Below are 16,277 nucleotides of genomic sequence, written 5' to 3'. Positions count from 1 at the left end.
GTGTCAGTTCAAGCTGCTTATAATTTATTTTTGTGCCAGTGTCTGTAATTTACTGGCACAAACAAAGCTGAAAATATGAGATGTGTATGGAATGTTTTGTATAAAGTCAAGTAAATTCACACCTTTTTTTAAATTGCTGAGCATTACGCATATGCTGGACGGGAAGCAAATTGAGATTAGCATCTGTTTTGGTTTTGTTACAGTATTCGCTTGGGGTTTGGTCACTCCGCAGTGGCATTGCTGACTCTTATTTTGATTTTTACATCTAAATAAAAGCTTGCTTTTTCTAGCAGGGCTATAGAAAAAGGTAAATAATTTGGGGAGAGGGGTGGGAGGAAAATTTTTGTTGCTCATACTGGAAGTGAGTGAGGGAATGAGGAGGTGGAGAGGAAGGCAGCAGAACAAAACGAACATTCCCTCTTCCTAATTCAGATGAATGTCATTTGGCAAATGCAGATGCTTGCTAGCATCACATAACTCATTTTTTTATGGCATTTATAACAGTAGCTGCCTTTCAAAGATTAATTTCCTTAAATCTATCTCAAATTAAAATCAGATCAACAAGCTGGAAAGCTAGCTCTTAATGAATGTCATGCCATAAAGCTAGTCATATGTGACTTCATTTTGCAGCTGCTTTTGCTTTTGACCATACACCAAAAGTTGTCCTGTGTGAAACCACTGAGGAGCTTTTTTGCAGTATTTCATAAATGACATTTCAGTTTAACTTTTTTTTTTTTAAACTCTTGTATGATGTTGATACATTTCTGGTAGAGCTCCTTTTGCATTAACTCTCAGTTATCGGTCACTCCTAACATGAAGAGAGGTGAGTCAAAACCTCTGATGTACTGGAAGACTTTTAAAAAGGGAATTTACAGTATTTTTCCATTACTGTTGAAGCAGCCTACACCATTAATACGATTAAATTTATTTAATTTTTTGCATCTGTTTTGTTGGCTTATGCTATATCTGGAGTGGACTTTAATAAAGCAAACCACTTACATATTGCTCAGTGTTTCACCAGCTGTCATTGCTCCATAACGCTGCTTATCAGAGCCTCCTGCTTTCATTTCCTTGGTGCCTTTCTGCTTCAGAGGTTTCCATCTGCCTGTGTGTGTCTCCTGGCAGTCTTGCTGTTGACAGGACTGTGTGAAATTGCTGGAAGAAGTAAGGAATAATACAATTGAGTTCAGAATTGACAGGCATCTCTAACAAGTCTGAAATCCTGAATGGAAAGTTGCTGCTTATTCTCAGCCAAGGAACAGCACTGTGTAGTGTTACGACTAGAATAAAGAATTTGGGACTGCTGAGATCTCGGGGGTTAGCTATTCTGAAACAGGACTGAGTTGCTGCGCTAGAGTTGTTTGAGCTGAAATTATACCATAGCACTGTTCACAAATCTTAAGTTTTGCCTTTTCCCTTATCTGAAAAATATACCTATTTTAAAGGTAGGCAGAGAGACATAAAATGGGTGCTGTTCAAAGTCAGTTGAAAAGGTGGAACTTGGGAAGCGTGACTATTAGTTTACTCCCAAAGTATACTTAGGGAGTCAAAGGTAATTTATGGCAAATTCATATCTGTGCTCATTGCACTATGCTTACCCTGAACTGAGTGGAGAACAGCAAGTTCCTCGTTTTTCAGCTGTCACTGTGGTGTTTCCATTTTTCAGTGATGGAAAAAAGAGTATTTGCTGTCACTCGAGGAAAATGCACCAGCCTTTTCTGCTTCATGTACCATGAGAAAAGGTCTGATAAAGGGCATTTGCAGTTGATGAAGAATGAGGTGGAAAAAATGAGCTGGAGTTCCAAATGTCAGGAGGAGTTAATGTACTGGAAATTTGAGATAACTAAATCTGGTCTTAGACAGCAAATAAATTTGATTCCCCATTAGGATGTTCTCCTTGTGACTTTGGAAATTTGAGGGAGTTGGAAGGTATAATGGAACTCGCAAAAACATTGAAGTTTGTCTTCTGCAAAATTCTGCTTGGAAAGATTTATGTGTATGTAAATAAAGCAGATAGCTTTATGTCAGATGTAGTGAAGAAAAGCTGACAGGCTTGGGAGTGCTGCTTCCCCGTGTGGTGTGGGGTCTTTTTTCTTTTCCTTTTTTTTTTTTTCCTGTAAGCACTAATGCTTTGCAGTAAAGTTTTTGCTTTCATTTGGAGCTTCTCTTTTCATGTGTGTCTGATCTTCATATCTTGGGCTAAGTTGGTTCATCACTTCTACCATTCAGCTAAGCAGCTTCAGCTGTGCTGTTCTTATCACAGATGAGCAGCTGAAAACCAGAAGCCCCAGCATCAGACAGGAATGCTGACTGCCACAGTGCAGAAAAGTGCTAAAAACAAGCTTTCCTTTGGCCTTTGCTCAGGCAACAGGATGCTGGCACGGAAGTTTGTAATTAATGGGAGAAAGGTAGTTACTATAAAGCAGTGCTTAAGCTGTCCTGGGGAATAGTAATTGGCTTTATCCAAATATTCCTAAAGAAATTCTAGCTTACAGTAATCAAGAATCTACCTGTTACGGTTACATGTTTTGAAACACAGATATCTGGATCTTCTGAAAGGAGGCATCTCCTGGATTTCAATTGATAACTAACTATTTAAAATTATTTTAACAGCAATTAAATTCTCTCTTCTATATTCAGTACTGTCTTGTTGTTTTGAGGTGTATGATAATATAAGGAGCAGATGATTTTTCTAGCACGTGGTCTTTATTTCTTCTGACCTGACTTTATTTTTTTTTTCCCCCCAGACAAATGAGGCGAGCTCCGAGTCGATAGCTTCTTCCCCTAAAAGGGACACCATGAGCAACTTCCTACCAGACAGCAGCTGTTATGAGTTGCTCACTATCATAGGTAATACTACTAGTGGGCTGGAGGATCGGAAGTCTGCTTGCAAAGAAAATAACTTCTGCAGATTTGTTGGCCTTTTCTTCATTGATTGCTTATTTTTGACATTAGATGCCTGTCCTCTTTGATTTTAAAATCACTTTAATAAAAAATGAGATGCCAATCCTAAATGCTTTCAACTGAAAGAGGCATGTGGTGGGTTAATGACACTGAGTGAAGTACAAGTCAGCAGAAGTAGCCTGAAACCTTGTCCTTGGTGGAGCTGTGGCCTAATCATTTTATTTCTACTTCAGTTCTGAACTTGAAAGACAGGGTAATATTACTGGCTAGGAGGATTTCTCTCGATGGGATACATGCCAAGGAAGATAGTATCTGATGGAATGATTACTCTTTTTCACAAGGCCAAAAATAGTTTCAGTAAATGAGTGTAAAGATTATTTAAGGGTCAAGGACTGGAGGAGTTCTCCAGAAGTGTGTAGTTACAGAAATACTGCTGAAGCTTTAATGCCTTTTCTTTCAGGCAGAGGCTTTGAAGACTTGATGGTTGTGAACCTGGCCAGGTATAAACCCACAGGAGAGTATGTCACAGTCAGAAGAGTGAACTTGGAGGCCTGCACAAATGAAATGGTCACGTTCTTGCAGGTAACATGAATCCTCCAATATCCTAATGCAAGTTTAGGAGAGGAGAGACAACACGAGCAGTGCTTATCAATACTGTATTCATATTTCTGCATTTACTAAATTGAATCAAAATATCTTTTTTTATTTTAGGGGGAACTTCATGTTTCCAAGCTCTTCAACCACCCTAACATCGTGCCATACAAAGCAACTTTTATAGCTGACAATGAGCTATGGGTAGTGACATCTTTCATGGCCTATGGTAGGTGGCATCATATTCTGTGAAATGAAATTTAAGAGGTGAAGTATCCTTGGGGTTTTTTTCTGACCAATTAAGAGCTGTTTTGTTTCTTTTTAGGTTCTGCAAAAGATTTAATCTGTACCCATTTTATGGATGGGATGAGTGAACTGGCTATTGCATATATCCTCCAAGGCGTATTGAAGGCACTTGACTACATCCACCATATGGGCTATGTACATAGGTATTTTAAAAAAAAAAAAAAGGCGATCTGTTTTCCTCTGTTGGAAGTTCTCAGAAATACTACTCATCATTAGAGCAGAGTGGGTAGTTCAAGAGATGCGGAACGCGTTATCAAGTTTTGTATTACTTTGCTGTTAGAGCAAGCCGGTTTGATACTCGTGGGAAATTGTATCGTTGATCTTTCTAAACTGTGTGAAAGTGTCGCTGTGGAACAAACTTATCCCAGAGACTGCTGTGTACCTAAAATCACAACCGCAGCTCGTGCTGACAGGCTGACTTGTTGAGGCTCTGTTCAGATACTATTGATAGTCTCCAAACTGAGACTGGCAGTGGTGGTGGTGGGGGATTTGCCCTGTTACTGTTGGAGGTCGTGGGTCCATAACCTTTAGTCCTCCGTTTGTCCTTGCCACAGAAACATTCTTTGAGAACCTGCAAAGCGGGTGAATAGAATCCCGTTAATGTTTGTAGAAATGGTTTTGCACAGCGTTCAGAATGGTTGTTAGGAGTCTCGGCCTCCTGGTAGGAGGCTGATCAAGTATTGCCCTGCGCATTGAACTGTCCAGTAGAGTAGGCTTTTATCCTTTCCGTAGGTGGTCCCTAAGGATGAATTTCTCTTCAGTACTATAGCTTCTCTTAGTCCTTTCCAAATCACTGTCTCCATCCCTTAGCATATTTTTCCTCTTCTCTGATACATCCTTCTGTTGCGAGAGTAAATTTCAAATGTTGAAAGTTCTAAGTTATTTGTGTTTACTACTTTTTATTGTATGTACTGTAAAAGAAATTCAGCTTACCTATGCCTGCCTTAAATCCTTTGCAGGGCCCTTCCGCACTAAGTCTTCCTGGGAAAGCTGTAAGGAACATAACTCCTTTGAGACCAGAGAACCTGACTATTCTTACCTTTTTTTCAGGAGCGTTAAAGCCAGCCATATCCTGATCTCTGTAGACGGGAAGGTGTACCTCTCTGGCCTGCGAAGTAATCTAAGTATGATCAACCATGGGCAGAGACTCAAAGTTGTTCATGACTTTCCCAAATACAGCATCAAAGTCCTTCCTTGGCTCAGTCCTGAAGTCTTGCAGCAGGTGTGTTTAAAAAAAGGTGCTGGTTTTTAGTGATATATGGTATCTCTGTATAATTTTCTGAGTTCTTACGGCATGTTCAGGGGGTGGGGGTGGGGACATGAAAAAAGCCACAAGGTTATTTTTTCTCGTGATGAGCTCTATCCTTTTTACCTTAAAACCAGAGACCCCTAGCAAGGGGAAACCTGTATTCCTGTCAAAAAGGGCAGTTCCTGAGAAGCCCATGTTAAAACATTGTCTTTTCTTTCCCTCCAGAGGAAGGTGTGCGAATGCAAGGAAAAGGAAGGGGAGAGGCTAGAGGAAACAGATTTGGGGCGGGTGCAGGGCAAGTGGGCAGAATTTGATCTGATCTATTTGACTAAATAGTTTTCTTGTAGGTACCTCTACAGATTGTCCCATTAGCAAGGTGTTCCATTAGATGCTCGTTACCCTAACGTGGATGCCATCCCTACTAGCTAGCTGATTTCGGTTAAATAAATGTCCTTAACTCTGTGTTCTAACAAACAAAGAAACCACCACCATAATAAACCAGCCTATATGTGGCTTGTACTATTTCTGCTCTAATGATTTGGGTTTGCTGTTCTGCATATCAAATCATGGGTATTGCCCATGCAATCACATGTAAGTCCGCAAGGCTAATTTTTCTTTTCCTTTTCATCTAGAATCTCCAGGGTTATGATGCAAAATCTGACATTTACAGCGTAGGGATAACAGCCTGCGAGCTGGCAAATGGACACGTACCATTTAAAGACATGCCTTCTACTCAGGTAAGGTTTAAAAGCTGTTCCTTTCTCATCCTTCATCTTGGCACATGGAGCTGCTTTGCTGCACCTGGGATGTGAAGACAAAAGGGTGCTGTGCCTACCTGAATGAGAAATCTTAACTGTCTCATCTTTGTGTGTGATGTTGCTTATGTCCCTTCTCTTCCAGATGCTCTTGGAAAAGCTGAATGGAACTGTTCCCTGCCTGCTAGACACCACCACAATTCCTGCTGATGAGCTGACTATGAAAACCTCCCGTTCAAGTGCTAACTATGGGATGGGCGAGAGCATGGCTATTAGCAACGTGAGAGCGGCCAACGGAGAGCCAACCCTGCACCCTTATCTTCGGACCTTCTCCACCTACTTCCATAACTTTGTAGAGCAGTGCCTCCAGCGGAACCCCGATTTCAGGTAAAGCCAGGTGAAAGCTGCTCTTCACAGACCTGCACTATTCTAGGGCAGGTTAGACCGGGAGAGCCAGCAGAGATTATTCAGTTTTCTTTCCAAAAGCGTAGTGGAGTGAGGATATGCTCCATACATTGAGAAGAGCAGTCCAAGTATGTAAAACAAGAGCAGTGTTAACACTTCGAGCACTTTGTGTAAGAGAGCCTGAAGAACTACTTTGCAGCCTTCTTTGGGGGGTAGAGTGGTGCTACACGTCAGGAAAATAAACTGAACAACTTGAATTTCTGGTCCCTGTGAGACTGTGTTTATCCAGTTTCCACCACTGTGAACGTCTGCCTGTTCAGCCAGCAAATAATGATGGGAAGTGATAAGAACTCTGTAGTGAGCGTAAAGGCATCTTTAGCCATGACAAACTTCTCTAGCAGACCACACTGTTCAGAAACTTTCCCTTGACCAAATGTTGGGGTGTGCAAGTAGGTAACTTGCACAGAAGAAGGTTGAAGTGCTTGCATAAAACATCATGTGAACATAATAAACAGTGCTACTGGTTACAAAAGGGAGATACCCTATAGCAGAAAAATGAGAGAGGCAGGAAGGATCCTGGTCTTTTCTTTCTTCCATTACCCGACTTTAAACACTGACACGTTTTCTTGTGTGTTTACCTTATTCTAACTCCCTTCTACAGGCCAAGCGCAGGCACTCTGCTTAATCATCCCTTTTTCAAGCAGGTAAGGAACTCTAATTAATCTGCAGATAAAGAACAGTGGCTTCTCTGTAGTTGTTGTCTTGCTGTGTCACTGAACCTGTGGGTGGGAATGTCGAGTTGCTGAATTTTCTGTGGTCTGAAAGGATTAAGTTAGTTTGGTGACTAATTGTAACATGGCTTGGTGATCCACAGAGCGTCCTCAGAGGTGGATGGGCTGTTCTCAAAGCATCTATTTCTTATCTAAACAGAGGATGTAAATCTGCCTGTCCTATATGCCAGAACAGTTTTTCACCCACAGGCCACTGAGTACTGGGGCAAGGCAGTCCTAACCTGGTCCTTAATGAGGCCAAAGCCTTGATGAGGCCTTAATGAGGTGACCTGTGCATTGCTTACAGCTGTGTGGCAGGTTGGTGAGCTCCAGCCCTGCCGTGGGAAGAGGCAGAGACTCTCCTGCCCCTGAAATGATTTGTCTGGCTTGCTCTGAGCTGAGGGTTAGGGTGGTGCTTCACTGAGGGGAGCATCAGGACCACGGCCCCCAAGTGCTGCTGGAAAGGCTGCATGCAAAGCACTTTCTTGTTACAAGATGCAGTGCGAAAGCCCTGCACCTCTCTCAGTGCTGGCGGGAGGATAATGCTGGGTTCTTACTTTCTGCCTGGAACCACACATTGTTGCTGCTTGACTGTGATGCTCAAGTGTGGGGGAGCATTTCAGCAGCCGAGTTCTCTCCTTTCTGAGCAGATCAAGCGCCGTGCTTCTGAAGCACTCCCTGAACTTCTGCGCCCCGTCACCCCAATCACCAATTTTGAAGGAACGCGGCCCCAGGATCCCAGTGGCATTTTTGGGCTGGTATCAAACCTGGAGCAGCTGGATGTGGATGATTGGGAATTCTAGAAAAACAGGGACTATTCCTGGTTTTAGAGGAGCTTTCTGGACATTGTAATTTATTGGTCCTGTTCATAAAAGGTGATGAATGTTACACATAGAGTTTACAGGTCCTTGGGAAGGAACTTCAACTGCCTGTTTACTTAGGAAGTAGCCTGGAAACAAATGGACAGACCTGAGCTGGAAAAGGATCAACCCCAAGGAACTGCGGAGTATTCCAGATGGTGCAGTGCCCAGAGCCCCAGCTCTTGCAGCTGAGCACTGGTAGATCAAATGGGTTGAGTGAGTCTGTTTAGTCTCTATTTATGTGTTTCTAAACATCACGGACTTCCTTGTATCACAGTTGAAGGCTGCGTGTCCCTACCCTCTTTGGTTCTTTCTCTTTTAAGGGTGCCTTAGAGTTAAGGGGAGGCAGGCAGCTCTTAGTTTTGGGCATTCTCGTAGAGCTGGTCAGATTATTGTTACAGTGTTGTCACGGGGTAACTTTTGAAGGTGGGGAAAAAAGGGATTGTGTTCTTAAATGTAGTCACTGCTTTGTGATGGAAAATGGGAGATCAAAGACAACCCAATTCCATTCCAGGCACACTCGCTGCATCGGGCATTCCTCTGCAGCACTGGATTCTTCTCTTCCAGTTCTGGAGAGAGCTTTTGAAGAGACTCCTCTCACTTGATGCTGAGCACTCTGAACTCCAGGTCAGACAGGGCATTCCAGCCTCTCCTCCCGTGGCTGCCTGGGTCACCAAAGCGAGTGTGTACGCCAGTGCAATGTACCAGCTTTTTTATCCCCATAGCACATCTAGTTGAGCCTCCCGTTAGCTGGGCTGGTTTCACAGCATGTAACACTCATACCAGCTTGTTCTCAGTGACTTACCCTGGCACAGAGGAAAAGTAAGTTGACTTTCATGCTAAATCCTCTAGCTCACGACTCCTGTTTGAACGTCATGTGCAGAATTGATCTTAAGCCTTCCATTACTGTTGCTGTTCTGCCTTTCCTGACTGAGTGACAGGTAAAAGCTTGCTTCTCACGTGGCTCCCCTTGATTCATGGCTGTGTGACTCTGCCCTGCTGCTGTGGCAGCTCCCCCCCATGCCATGGTATTGTTTGGAGGGGTATTTAAGGCTTTTAGTTTGACCTTTCCAAGGACCACAGGTGCTGGAGGTCTTTGTACTCTTTAATGAAGCACTGAGAATCCAGTCCTGTAGGTGTGGTTGATGGGAGTAGTGGTGCTGGCAACAGGTCCTTCTTGTGTTTATAAGCTGTACTTGAACCCAGATAAAGTTTGTTACTCTAGTTTTTTGCCAAAACAAATAAAATATTTCTGAAGGTTTTTTTTTAAAGTCTGCTGTTTCTGCAAGATGATGGAGTGGATCACAAATGATGACACAGGCTGGCTGTGCACGCTTACTCTTCTCATTTCCTTACTTTCATACAGTTCACCACAGTTAGTTGCAACTGCCTTTGTGTTTCAAAACTGTACTTCACCTAAAGGAAGAAGCTGCAAACAACTGCTCTTGCTCTTTTCTGAACGTTTCAGTAGAATGCATTCTCCCAGAGCAGGGTGTTTGTAAGGGCAGGCCACAACAGATAGGACAGGCCCACTTCTACTTCCTCCCTAGGATCATTTTATTATAGTAAGTAGATCTTAATTTCCTAGCTTGTTATGAAGTCGGCAGTTTGCAAAAATCCTTATCCCTCTCCCACAAGCCTGGACAGGGACTGAATAGCTGGTACTTACAGCAAGAAAATGCCCAGTACCACTCGGCATAAAACCTTTGGGACAGAGTTAGTGATGTTTGGAGGAGACAAGTTTCCTCATAGAAGAGGGGTGATTCAAGAGGTGTGTTGCCCACTGAAGTTCTAAGCCTCTCTTGAATTCTCCTAGGAACCAAGAGGGAGGCAGAAGAGACGGGAGGGAATACACTGAGCTACAATAAATCACAAATAACTGCAGCACTCTAGCCTGCTTTCCCATGAGTTAGCATTTTTAGGGTGAACGATGAACTTAATGCAAGCTAATATTTCTCATCTCCTTTCATGCTTTCAGCTTGGTACATGCTCAAAGATCATGGACTTAAATTAACTTAGAAATAGTTTTATGCTTACACAGCAGCAGGAAGCAGGCAGGATCAGTGCAAAGTTACAAGTGAAACAGCAGCACCTTGGTCAAAAAAAGAAGTTAGGAAGTAACTGAATGTAGTTTTCAACACCACCTTCCCCAGGTGCACTGCTGCGCTCGGAGGCAACTGCTGGGGTCCCGCTGGCAGCATGGTGGTAGCAGACAGCCGTACTCGGCCACGACTCTCGAGTCTGACCTTACCTGTTCTGTCTTGGGCCTTCACGGAGCACGGTGCAGAGTCAGGACACTGTTTAAGTAGCTGCTGGTTGGATACACAAGCACTGGCTACAGCTGCTGGCCCCAAGGCAACTGCTGTGAGCTTTTTTTTTCTCCCATGAAAGCTTTATTCAGCTAGATACAAAACAGGGTGCTCTGCTATTGTGGATCCTCCCCATGGTCTGAATGCTGCTGCTCTTCCTCTTCTTCTTCCTCCCCTTTGTGTTTTTCCAATTTTGCCATGAGCTCTGAAAAACAGGAATAGGCAGGATAAGACTCCAGGTGCAGGGGCTGTCCCACACCAAAGGCAGGTGTCCAGGTCCTGCAAAAACCAGGGCAGCTACCAAAAATGACTTGCCTACGCAAAGGCTCAGCTAGGAGCTGCCACCGTTTGCTGAGTCCAGGGCAGCAGATGTTACAGTCACAGAATCCATCAGCGTTACTGACCTGCCAACCACAGCATCAGCCAAGCTGCCCCCTCCCCTCCCGCAGCACCTCGCCCCTACCCTCACCAGAGGTCACACTCCCCGAGTTCCCCAGCCGGGCAAGCACAGACGCTCATTTTGCACCTACGGAGCCACCCAGGCCGTGATTTAGTGTCTCCTGGCACTAAGGAAAGCTCTGCCGGCAGCCAAGAGCTGCGAGTCCAGCTTAGGGCCAGGCCCAACACTAAAATGCCCCAGGAAGCGGTGCCTTTGCTGCTCCAGGCTCTGCCACAGAAAGCCCTCCCCCCCAGAGGCGCCCGTTACCTTTTGCTGGGTTGAAGACGCCATTGGTTTGCTTGTCACAGACGTAGCAGCGCTGGGATTTGCGATAGTGTTGGAGGGCACAACTCTCACAGAAGTAGTGCCTACACCTGTACGGAGACACAGACGCCACTGCAAGTCACCAGATAGAATCACTGTGTCCAGGAGTTAGAAATTACTGACTACTGGTCCCCAGGGGAGGCAAAAGTGAGCTGCAGGCAGAGCTTCCTCTGCTGCATTGTCCCCATGAAAGGTGTTTCAGCATTGCTTCACTGATGTGGAGTGATGGCACAGAGCCACCAGTGAGCTCTTCCAGACACCAGGTACCCAGGAAGACAGCCAGCAGTGTGGGAGAGGGCTGGCAGCGCGTGATGTCCACACTGCCCCCAGCCTGCTCCTCGTCCTTGGCAAGCTCTTGGCTTCCCCGTGCTCCCGTTTCTCTGCTCACGCAATGCAGCGTGCCATTCAGGGTCCAGGAGGAATGCAGGCGTGAAAAGGTGAAGGGGAAGGATGATGTAATGAGGCAGCATCTATGGAAATCTAAAAGGTGCTTGGACAACAAAGGCTTGAGATCCCTTCCAAGGAGATGCTCCAGATGCAGTTATGAGACTCCCTGGTTATCAGAGGATTTCCCCACCCGCCAGAAAGCCAGAGCAGACAACAAGGGGGTTCCACCCACCAGCCTGTGGGCAGTGTTTGTATTTGCCTCGACAGTGAGTGAACTGGATCGACAGCAGACCCTTGGCTTCTCATGCCAAAACAACCGCTTACTTGGTGACCACGGGGTTCTTGAAGGAACTTCTGCAGATGAAGCATTTGAAAGGCATATCCTCCTCATCGCTGCTCACCTCATAGTTTTCCTCATCTGCAGAAGAGAAAGTTAACCAGACTGGAGCAAGAGCAGAGGCAGCCAGACCAGCCCATGCGTGGGGCATGAAATACTAAATATGGAGAGAGCACAACAGGTGGGATTAAATCTCTGCTGGAAACAATAGAGCTCTGGCATCTGGGTGTTGGTGATGTCAGTAACACGTGTGGGACTGAGATATAATTAGCTCTAATGAGCCAGTGTGCTTGTTGCTCATCTCACAAGAGCGAATTCTTTTCTACCTCGCCCACTCACTGCTATAAAGAGACCTATCCTCCAGCCCCCTCCTATTTTTTACACGTTCTTCCAAACCAGCTGCCACCAAACTCTTTGGCTCCAACTGAACAGAGAGCACCCTCTTCCCCCCAGCTGCAGAGTGGTTCATGAGCAACACTCACGAGCCTTGGGCCGCAGCTACGGACACTGCGAGTGAGAAATAAGGATGTGACGTAGCATGAAAGCATCCCACCTCCTGGGCATCTGGGGGCAGGAGATGGTCACATCTCCCCAGCCCCACACAGCTCGCTGCTGGGACCATACCACAGCAGTGCTACCCTTTTAGAGAAAGCCAGAGGAAGTAGTTCTCTCTGGTGGCAGTCAGTGGTTATCTGAAAGCAGCAAATTTGCTCAGCACTGTCAGCGGTTACCGGCCCTAAGGTTATCCTGCAGCAGGGAGTTCCGCAGCTTTGGAATAAAGAGTCCTTTCTGTCTAATATTAATTCAACCCATGGCCCATGCAGTTTGAGACAGCAAAGGACCCGTTTCATTCTTAGTGATCCAATATCCCTCAGTCACGTTCACTTTAGGGCATGATAAGAGGCAGGACCTGGCAGCCACCATTAGTTTAGGGAGAGCGAGAGCAGAGGGGTGGTGCCGTACCATTGACTCCGTACCGGCCTTCATCCAGTTCCCGTTCGATCTGCCAGCCGTGTTTGTAGTCCGAGCGGTCGTGGAGGAATTTGCAGCTGTCTGAGCAGCACAAAGGAAGAGGAATTAACAGCTAGGCTGTGTGGGGTAGAGTGTTAACAGGACACCTCATTCAGGGGCAGCCTGAGCTTTGCCCAGCAGAAGGTGAAACCTGATTGCTTCCCCGCCCGCCTCTGCTCCAGGGCAGTGCCAAGCTCCTGGAGCAGGCACAGGATCCCTCTCGGGGCTGACAGGCCGGGAGGATCGTGCTCTGTGTGCCACAGCGACAGTTCCAGCATTTACACACGTGGGAAATGGGATAAGGAACAGGAAATCCTTTCCCTCACACGGCCTCAGTGGCCAGAATACCTGTGGGAACGCGGCTCACTGGAACATCCCAGGGGTCCCTCCCAGGACTCTTATTAAGCACTGATTAGAGGCCAGAAGGGCCTTTCAGAAGGGCCGAGACAAATGACAAGAACGTTACATAAAACAACGCTGCAACACCATCACACACCAGCTCTGCAAACAAGTGCCGGTAAATCAGTAAGTGCACATCTTAGCACCACAAAGACGGGATCACAAGCTGGACTGGATCCCCTTGCAGATCTGGCGCAGCACGTGTTCATCTGCAGGCAAGAGCCACTCACCTCCGAAGCCGCAGAACCCAGTTTCTTTGTAGTCCTTGCAGATGTCGGGTTGGTAATCCCATCGCACCGTGGCCCGCAAGTGCTCCGGAGCACGGATGGGTCCTTTTCTGAAAGGGTGGGAGAAGGCTCAGGCCGGCTGCGCCGCTGCAGTGGAGAAGGCCCCTGGGGGCCTGGTCAGAACCAGACACCGGACTCGTTAGACAGAAAGAAGCTGGCAGTAACAGCAGAGTTCAAGCCCCAAACAGGTGCCTTTGGGGATGGTGCCTGAGCTCCTCTGTGGTCCCAGCCCTCTGAGGCTCATCCCAACCTACCTGACCATTCCTGAAGAGGCATTTCCCATCGATGTGTCCTTGGGCTTCACGTACTTCTGGTAGTTGTTAATACCACGGTAAATTTTATCATCTTCCTTTCCTCTCAGCTCCTAGGAAAGCAAAAAGAAAGGTGATGAAGGATCAGGAAAGCTTCACAACACAGATTAGCTTTCACCACTCTGACACCAGTCTCCCTTCCCAGCCCTGCCTTCCTTAACACCACGATGCCAACAAAGCCAGAAAATTCCCCTATTTGCAAGGGTTACACTCCTGGCTTCTCAAATTTCCCAGGAGGAAGAGAGTCAAACTCTTCTTGGTGTGCAGAAGGGGACGAGTAGAGCACATGTACGCCTGCTGCAGAGCACTAGCTCTTACAGAGCAAGGCTGACTCACTTCCTGGATTTTCTGGCTGCGCTCGAAGATGGCCTGGGCATCTTTCTCCTTCTCCGTGTCCAGTTCATACACTGCTGTGGCTCCCATGTCTTCCGGGCCAACAGGTTTCTGAAAAGCAAGAAGAACTTGTGACAACAGTAAAGAAAACCTGTACAAGACAGAGAGCTCCTTGGCTACCTGGAGGGTCGGTCACAGAGCAAGCACTGGACATGGCCTGCTTTACCTTCCACCAGCTTCTGCCTTCCCTCAGCACCTGCCAGGGAAAATCCCCCATGGGCCGGATCCAGCCTAGCGCTTGCAGGAAACACTTGTCCTTACTTTACTCCTTCACACTCAGCCTCGGCTTAGCTGGAAGCTGAACTCAGGTCTCCCATGTCCAACACTTCAATCATGAGACCATCCCGCCTACGCGCAGGATGTCTGAACTTTTAACCTAGCTGGGGGTGGCTTACGTTCAGTTTTAACACAGTGGTCTGGTTCAGATTCCTCTTTAATGGACCGAACAGACACCTATTCCTAGGTTTTATCAGATCTTCAGGAACAGCTGCACAGAAACGGAAGAATAATTACAGCCAACCTCAATTAAACCCAAATCCAACTTATGTGCCAAAAGCTCCTGGAGCCCCAGAGCTGTCATCTCCTCCTGCTCCCTTCCCGTTCTCCTACAGCAAGCAGGGCTAACAATATGCTGCCCCCCTTGGCAGCAGCCAAAGTGGTGAATAATTACAGCACGAGGTTATATTCATATTAATCTCTAGTGTGACGAGGAGACCTCGGTCTGACCCTGCAGCTTTGACGGGGAACAGTTAGGCATTATTCCCATTTTATACAGAGGCACAGACAATAAGGAAATAGGTCTGAAGAGGAACATGAGCTGATACCTGTTTTTAATCCTACTTATATCCTGCCCAGGCTCATACTAATGGGCAAAACTTCACTGGATCAAGAGGAGAGTTAAAAAGAAAAATCCAGTGGGAAGAGCAATTTGAGCTGTGCCCGAATCTTCACAGCTGATTTCTCTCCACTCCAGATATTAACAGGACACCCAGGACACCCCACCCATCAATCCCAAGAAAACAATGACCCCTCTCTGTAGCTCTTACTCCATCACCAGTCACAAGGATAAAGATGGGAGCACCTTCTAAGTCACCTTGAATTCTTCGTGAAGGAAGAGGGTCTAAAACTGAAAACACGAACCCAGCAGTAGGGCAAACCTGATTCAAGTGCTCCCTCTCCTGAAAATTTTGTGCGATGTTAGGCAAGTCCAGTGGCATCTTGGGGTTTTAATTCCCAACTCTAACCGGGGAAAGGCCAACCTGAAATGGCCTCCTGAGAATGCAGGGGGCATCAGGAGAACAAACCTAGCACAAGGTGGTTGTCTATTAAGAGTGAAGGGACAGGGAGGTGCATCTACAGATAAAAAAGAAGGAATGCAGAAGCAAATTCTATCAAGTGCAGGATCTGCCAGTCCCACCTGACCTCACACCCCAGAACCAGATTCTTGCCCAGTCCTTACCGCCGACCTTGTTGATTTGTAAGTGACTCCGATCTCCTTTGATGGATCGTCATCATCACTGCTGCTCAGCGCGTACGCGGGCCTCTCCTTCGTGCATCTCCTGGTCTGAGGGGCAAGAAGACAGCAGGTATGAAGAATGGAAGGCTCCAACACTGTGCCTAGCTTGAGCTTGGCAGGCCACTGCGGATGCACCTCGGATGGCGCAGTGCCCTGCTGTGGCTCCCTTACCTTCTGGATCATGGGGTTGGGGGTCTCCCGCCGCCGTTCCTTCCGCACCACTGTGCTGCCCTCCTCACCGCTGCTCTCTGAGGGGTAAAGCCCAGGGGTAAGGGTGCGCCCGGGGGCAGGACCCCAGCCCAAGTGCAGGCTCTGCGGGCAGCCTCCCCCCTCTGCGTGCTGGGGACGCCCACGGGAAGGTGCGGGAGGCCGGCGGAACCCCCGAGGGCGGTGGCACAGCCGGGGAGGAGCCCCTCACCCCCTCCACCACACGGACACCGGTACGGCTGGGGAGGGCAGCGAGGCCCCCCCGTGTGGGGGCAGCGCTCCGGGGCGGCACCAGGCCCTCCCTCGCCTCCCCAGGGTATCGTAACGGCCCGGCTCCCAGCGCCCTCCCGGGGCCCTCTACGAGCCCCCGCCAGCCCTCACCCTGCTCCTGGTCGCTGCTGGGCCGCTTGCGCCGGCCCCTGCCCGCCGCCAGGCCCCGCTTCTTGAAAACGAAGCTGCAAACAGAGCCCCCCTCCGCCATCTTGCGCCGCCGACCACTGCCGTCGGCGGCTAGAGC

General features: G+C 47.3%; 2 protein-coding genes across 9 annotated transcripts in view; one reads left to right on the top strand and one right to left on the bottom strand.

Annotated features, from left to right (window-relative positions):
* Positions 1-9,111, top strand: part of STRADA (STE20 related adaptor alpha) — a 13,705-nt gene extending 4,594 nt beyond the window's left edge. For 6 of the 7 annotated variants that reach the window (XM_075171275.1, XM_075171272.1, XM_075171271.1 and 3 more), the window contains exons 5-13: positions 2,748-2,850; positions 3,365-3,486; positions 3,616-3,724; positions 3,821-3,944; positions 4,852-5,023; positions 5,683-5,787; positions 5,951-6,192; positions 6,872-6,914; positions 7,631-9,111. In XM_075171275.1, coding sequence (XP_075027376.1) covers positions 2,748-2,850; positions 3,365-3,486; positions 3,616-3,724; positions 3,821-3,944; positions 4,852-5,023; positions 5,683-5,787; positions 5,951-6,192; positions 6,872-6,914; positions 7,631-7,783 — 1,173 coding nt within the window. In that variant the 3' untranslated portion in view covers positions 7,784-9,111. Of the gene's footprint in view, positions 1-2,303; positions 2,409-2,747; positions 2,851-3,364; positions 3,487-3,615; positions 3,725-3,820; positions 3,945-4,851; positions 5,024-5,682; positions 5,788-5,950; positions 6,193-6,871; positions 6,915-7,630 lie in introns of those variants that run through there. The other variant, XM_075171274.1, reaches the window with a different exon arrangement.
* LOC142091857 (E3 ubiquitin-protein ligase RNF113A-like) lies at positions 924-16,277 on the bottom strand. Of its 2 annotated transcripts, XM_075171280.1 has the most exons (12): positions 16,142-16,277; positions 15,725-15,801; positions 15,497-15,601; positions 13,981-14,088; positions 13,588-13,697; positions 13,277-13,383; positions 12,600-12,689; positions 11,624-11,717; positions 10,856-10,962; positions 4,735-10,354; positions 1,599-4,372; positions 924-1,155 (listed from the first exon to the last, which is right to left on the bottom strand). In XM_075171280.1, exons 1-10 carry the CDS (start codon positions 16,239-16,241, stop codon positions 10,266-10,268), a joined length of 987 nt encoding a protein of 328 aa, XP_075027381.1. In that variant the 5' UTR covers positions 16,242-16,277; the 3' UTR covers positions 924-1,155; positions 1,599-4,372; positions 4,735-10,265. The 2 variants fall into 2 exon arrangements, with proteins under 2 accessions (XP_075027381.1, XP_075027380.1); XM_075171279.1 differs by having other exon boundaries at positions 1,599-10,354.

The sequence above is a fragment of the Calonectris borealis genome, chromosome 22 (assembly GCF_964195595.1).
Source record: "Calonectris borealis chromosome 22, bCalBor7.hap1.2, whole genome shotgun sequence".
In the NCBI taxonomy this organism is placed as follows: Eukaryota; Metazoa; Chordata; class Aves; order Procellariiformes; family Procellariidae; genus Calonectris; species Calonectris borealis.
Note: the sequence above shows the minus strand (reverse complement) of the source record. Positions and strands in the feature narration are given on the sequence as shown.

Excerpts from the sequence above, each read along its gene's own strand:
- LOC142091857 (XM_075171279.1), bottom strand. The coding sequence starts at position 16,241 with ATGGCGGAGGGGGGCTCTGTTTGCAGCTTCGTTTTCAAGAAGCGGGGC. Across the intron at positions 15,602-15,724 it reads CCAACCCCATGATCCAGAAG|ACCAGGAGATGCACGAAGGA; the intron begins GTAAGGGAGCCA and ends CTTGCCCCTCAG. Across the intron at positions 13,698-13,980 it reads GCAGCCAGAAAATCCAGGAA|GAGCTGAGAGGAAAGGAAGA; the intron begins GTGAGTCAGCCT and ends TTGCTTTCCTAG.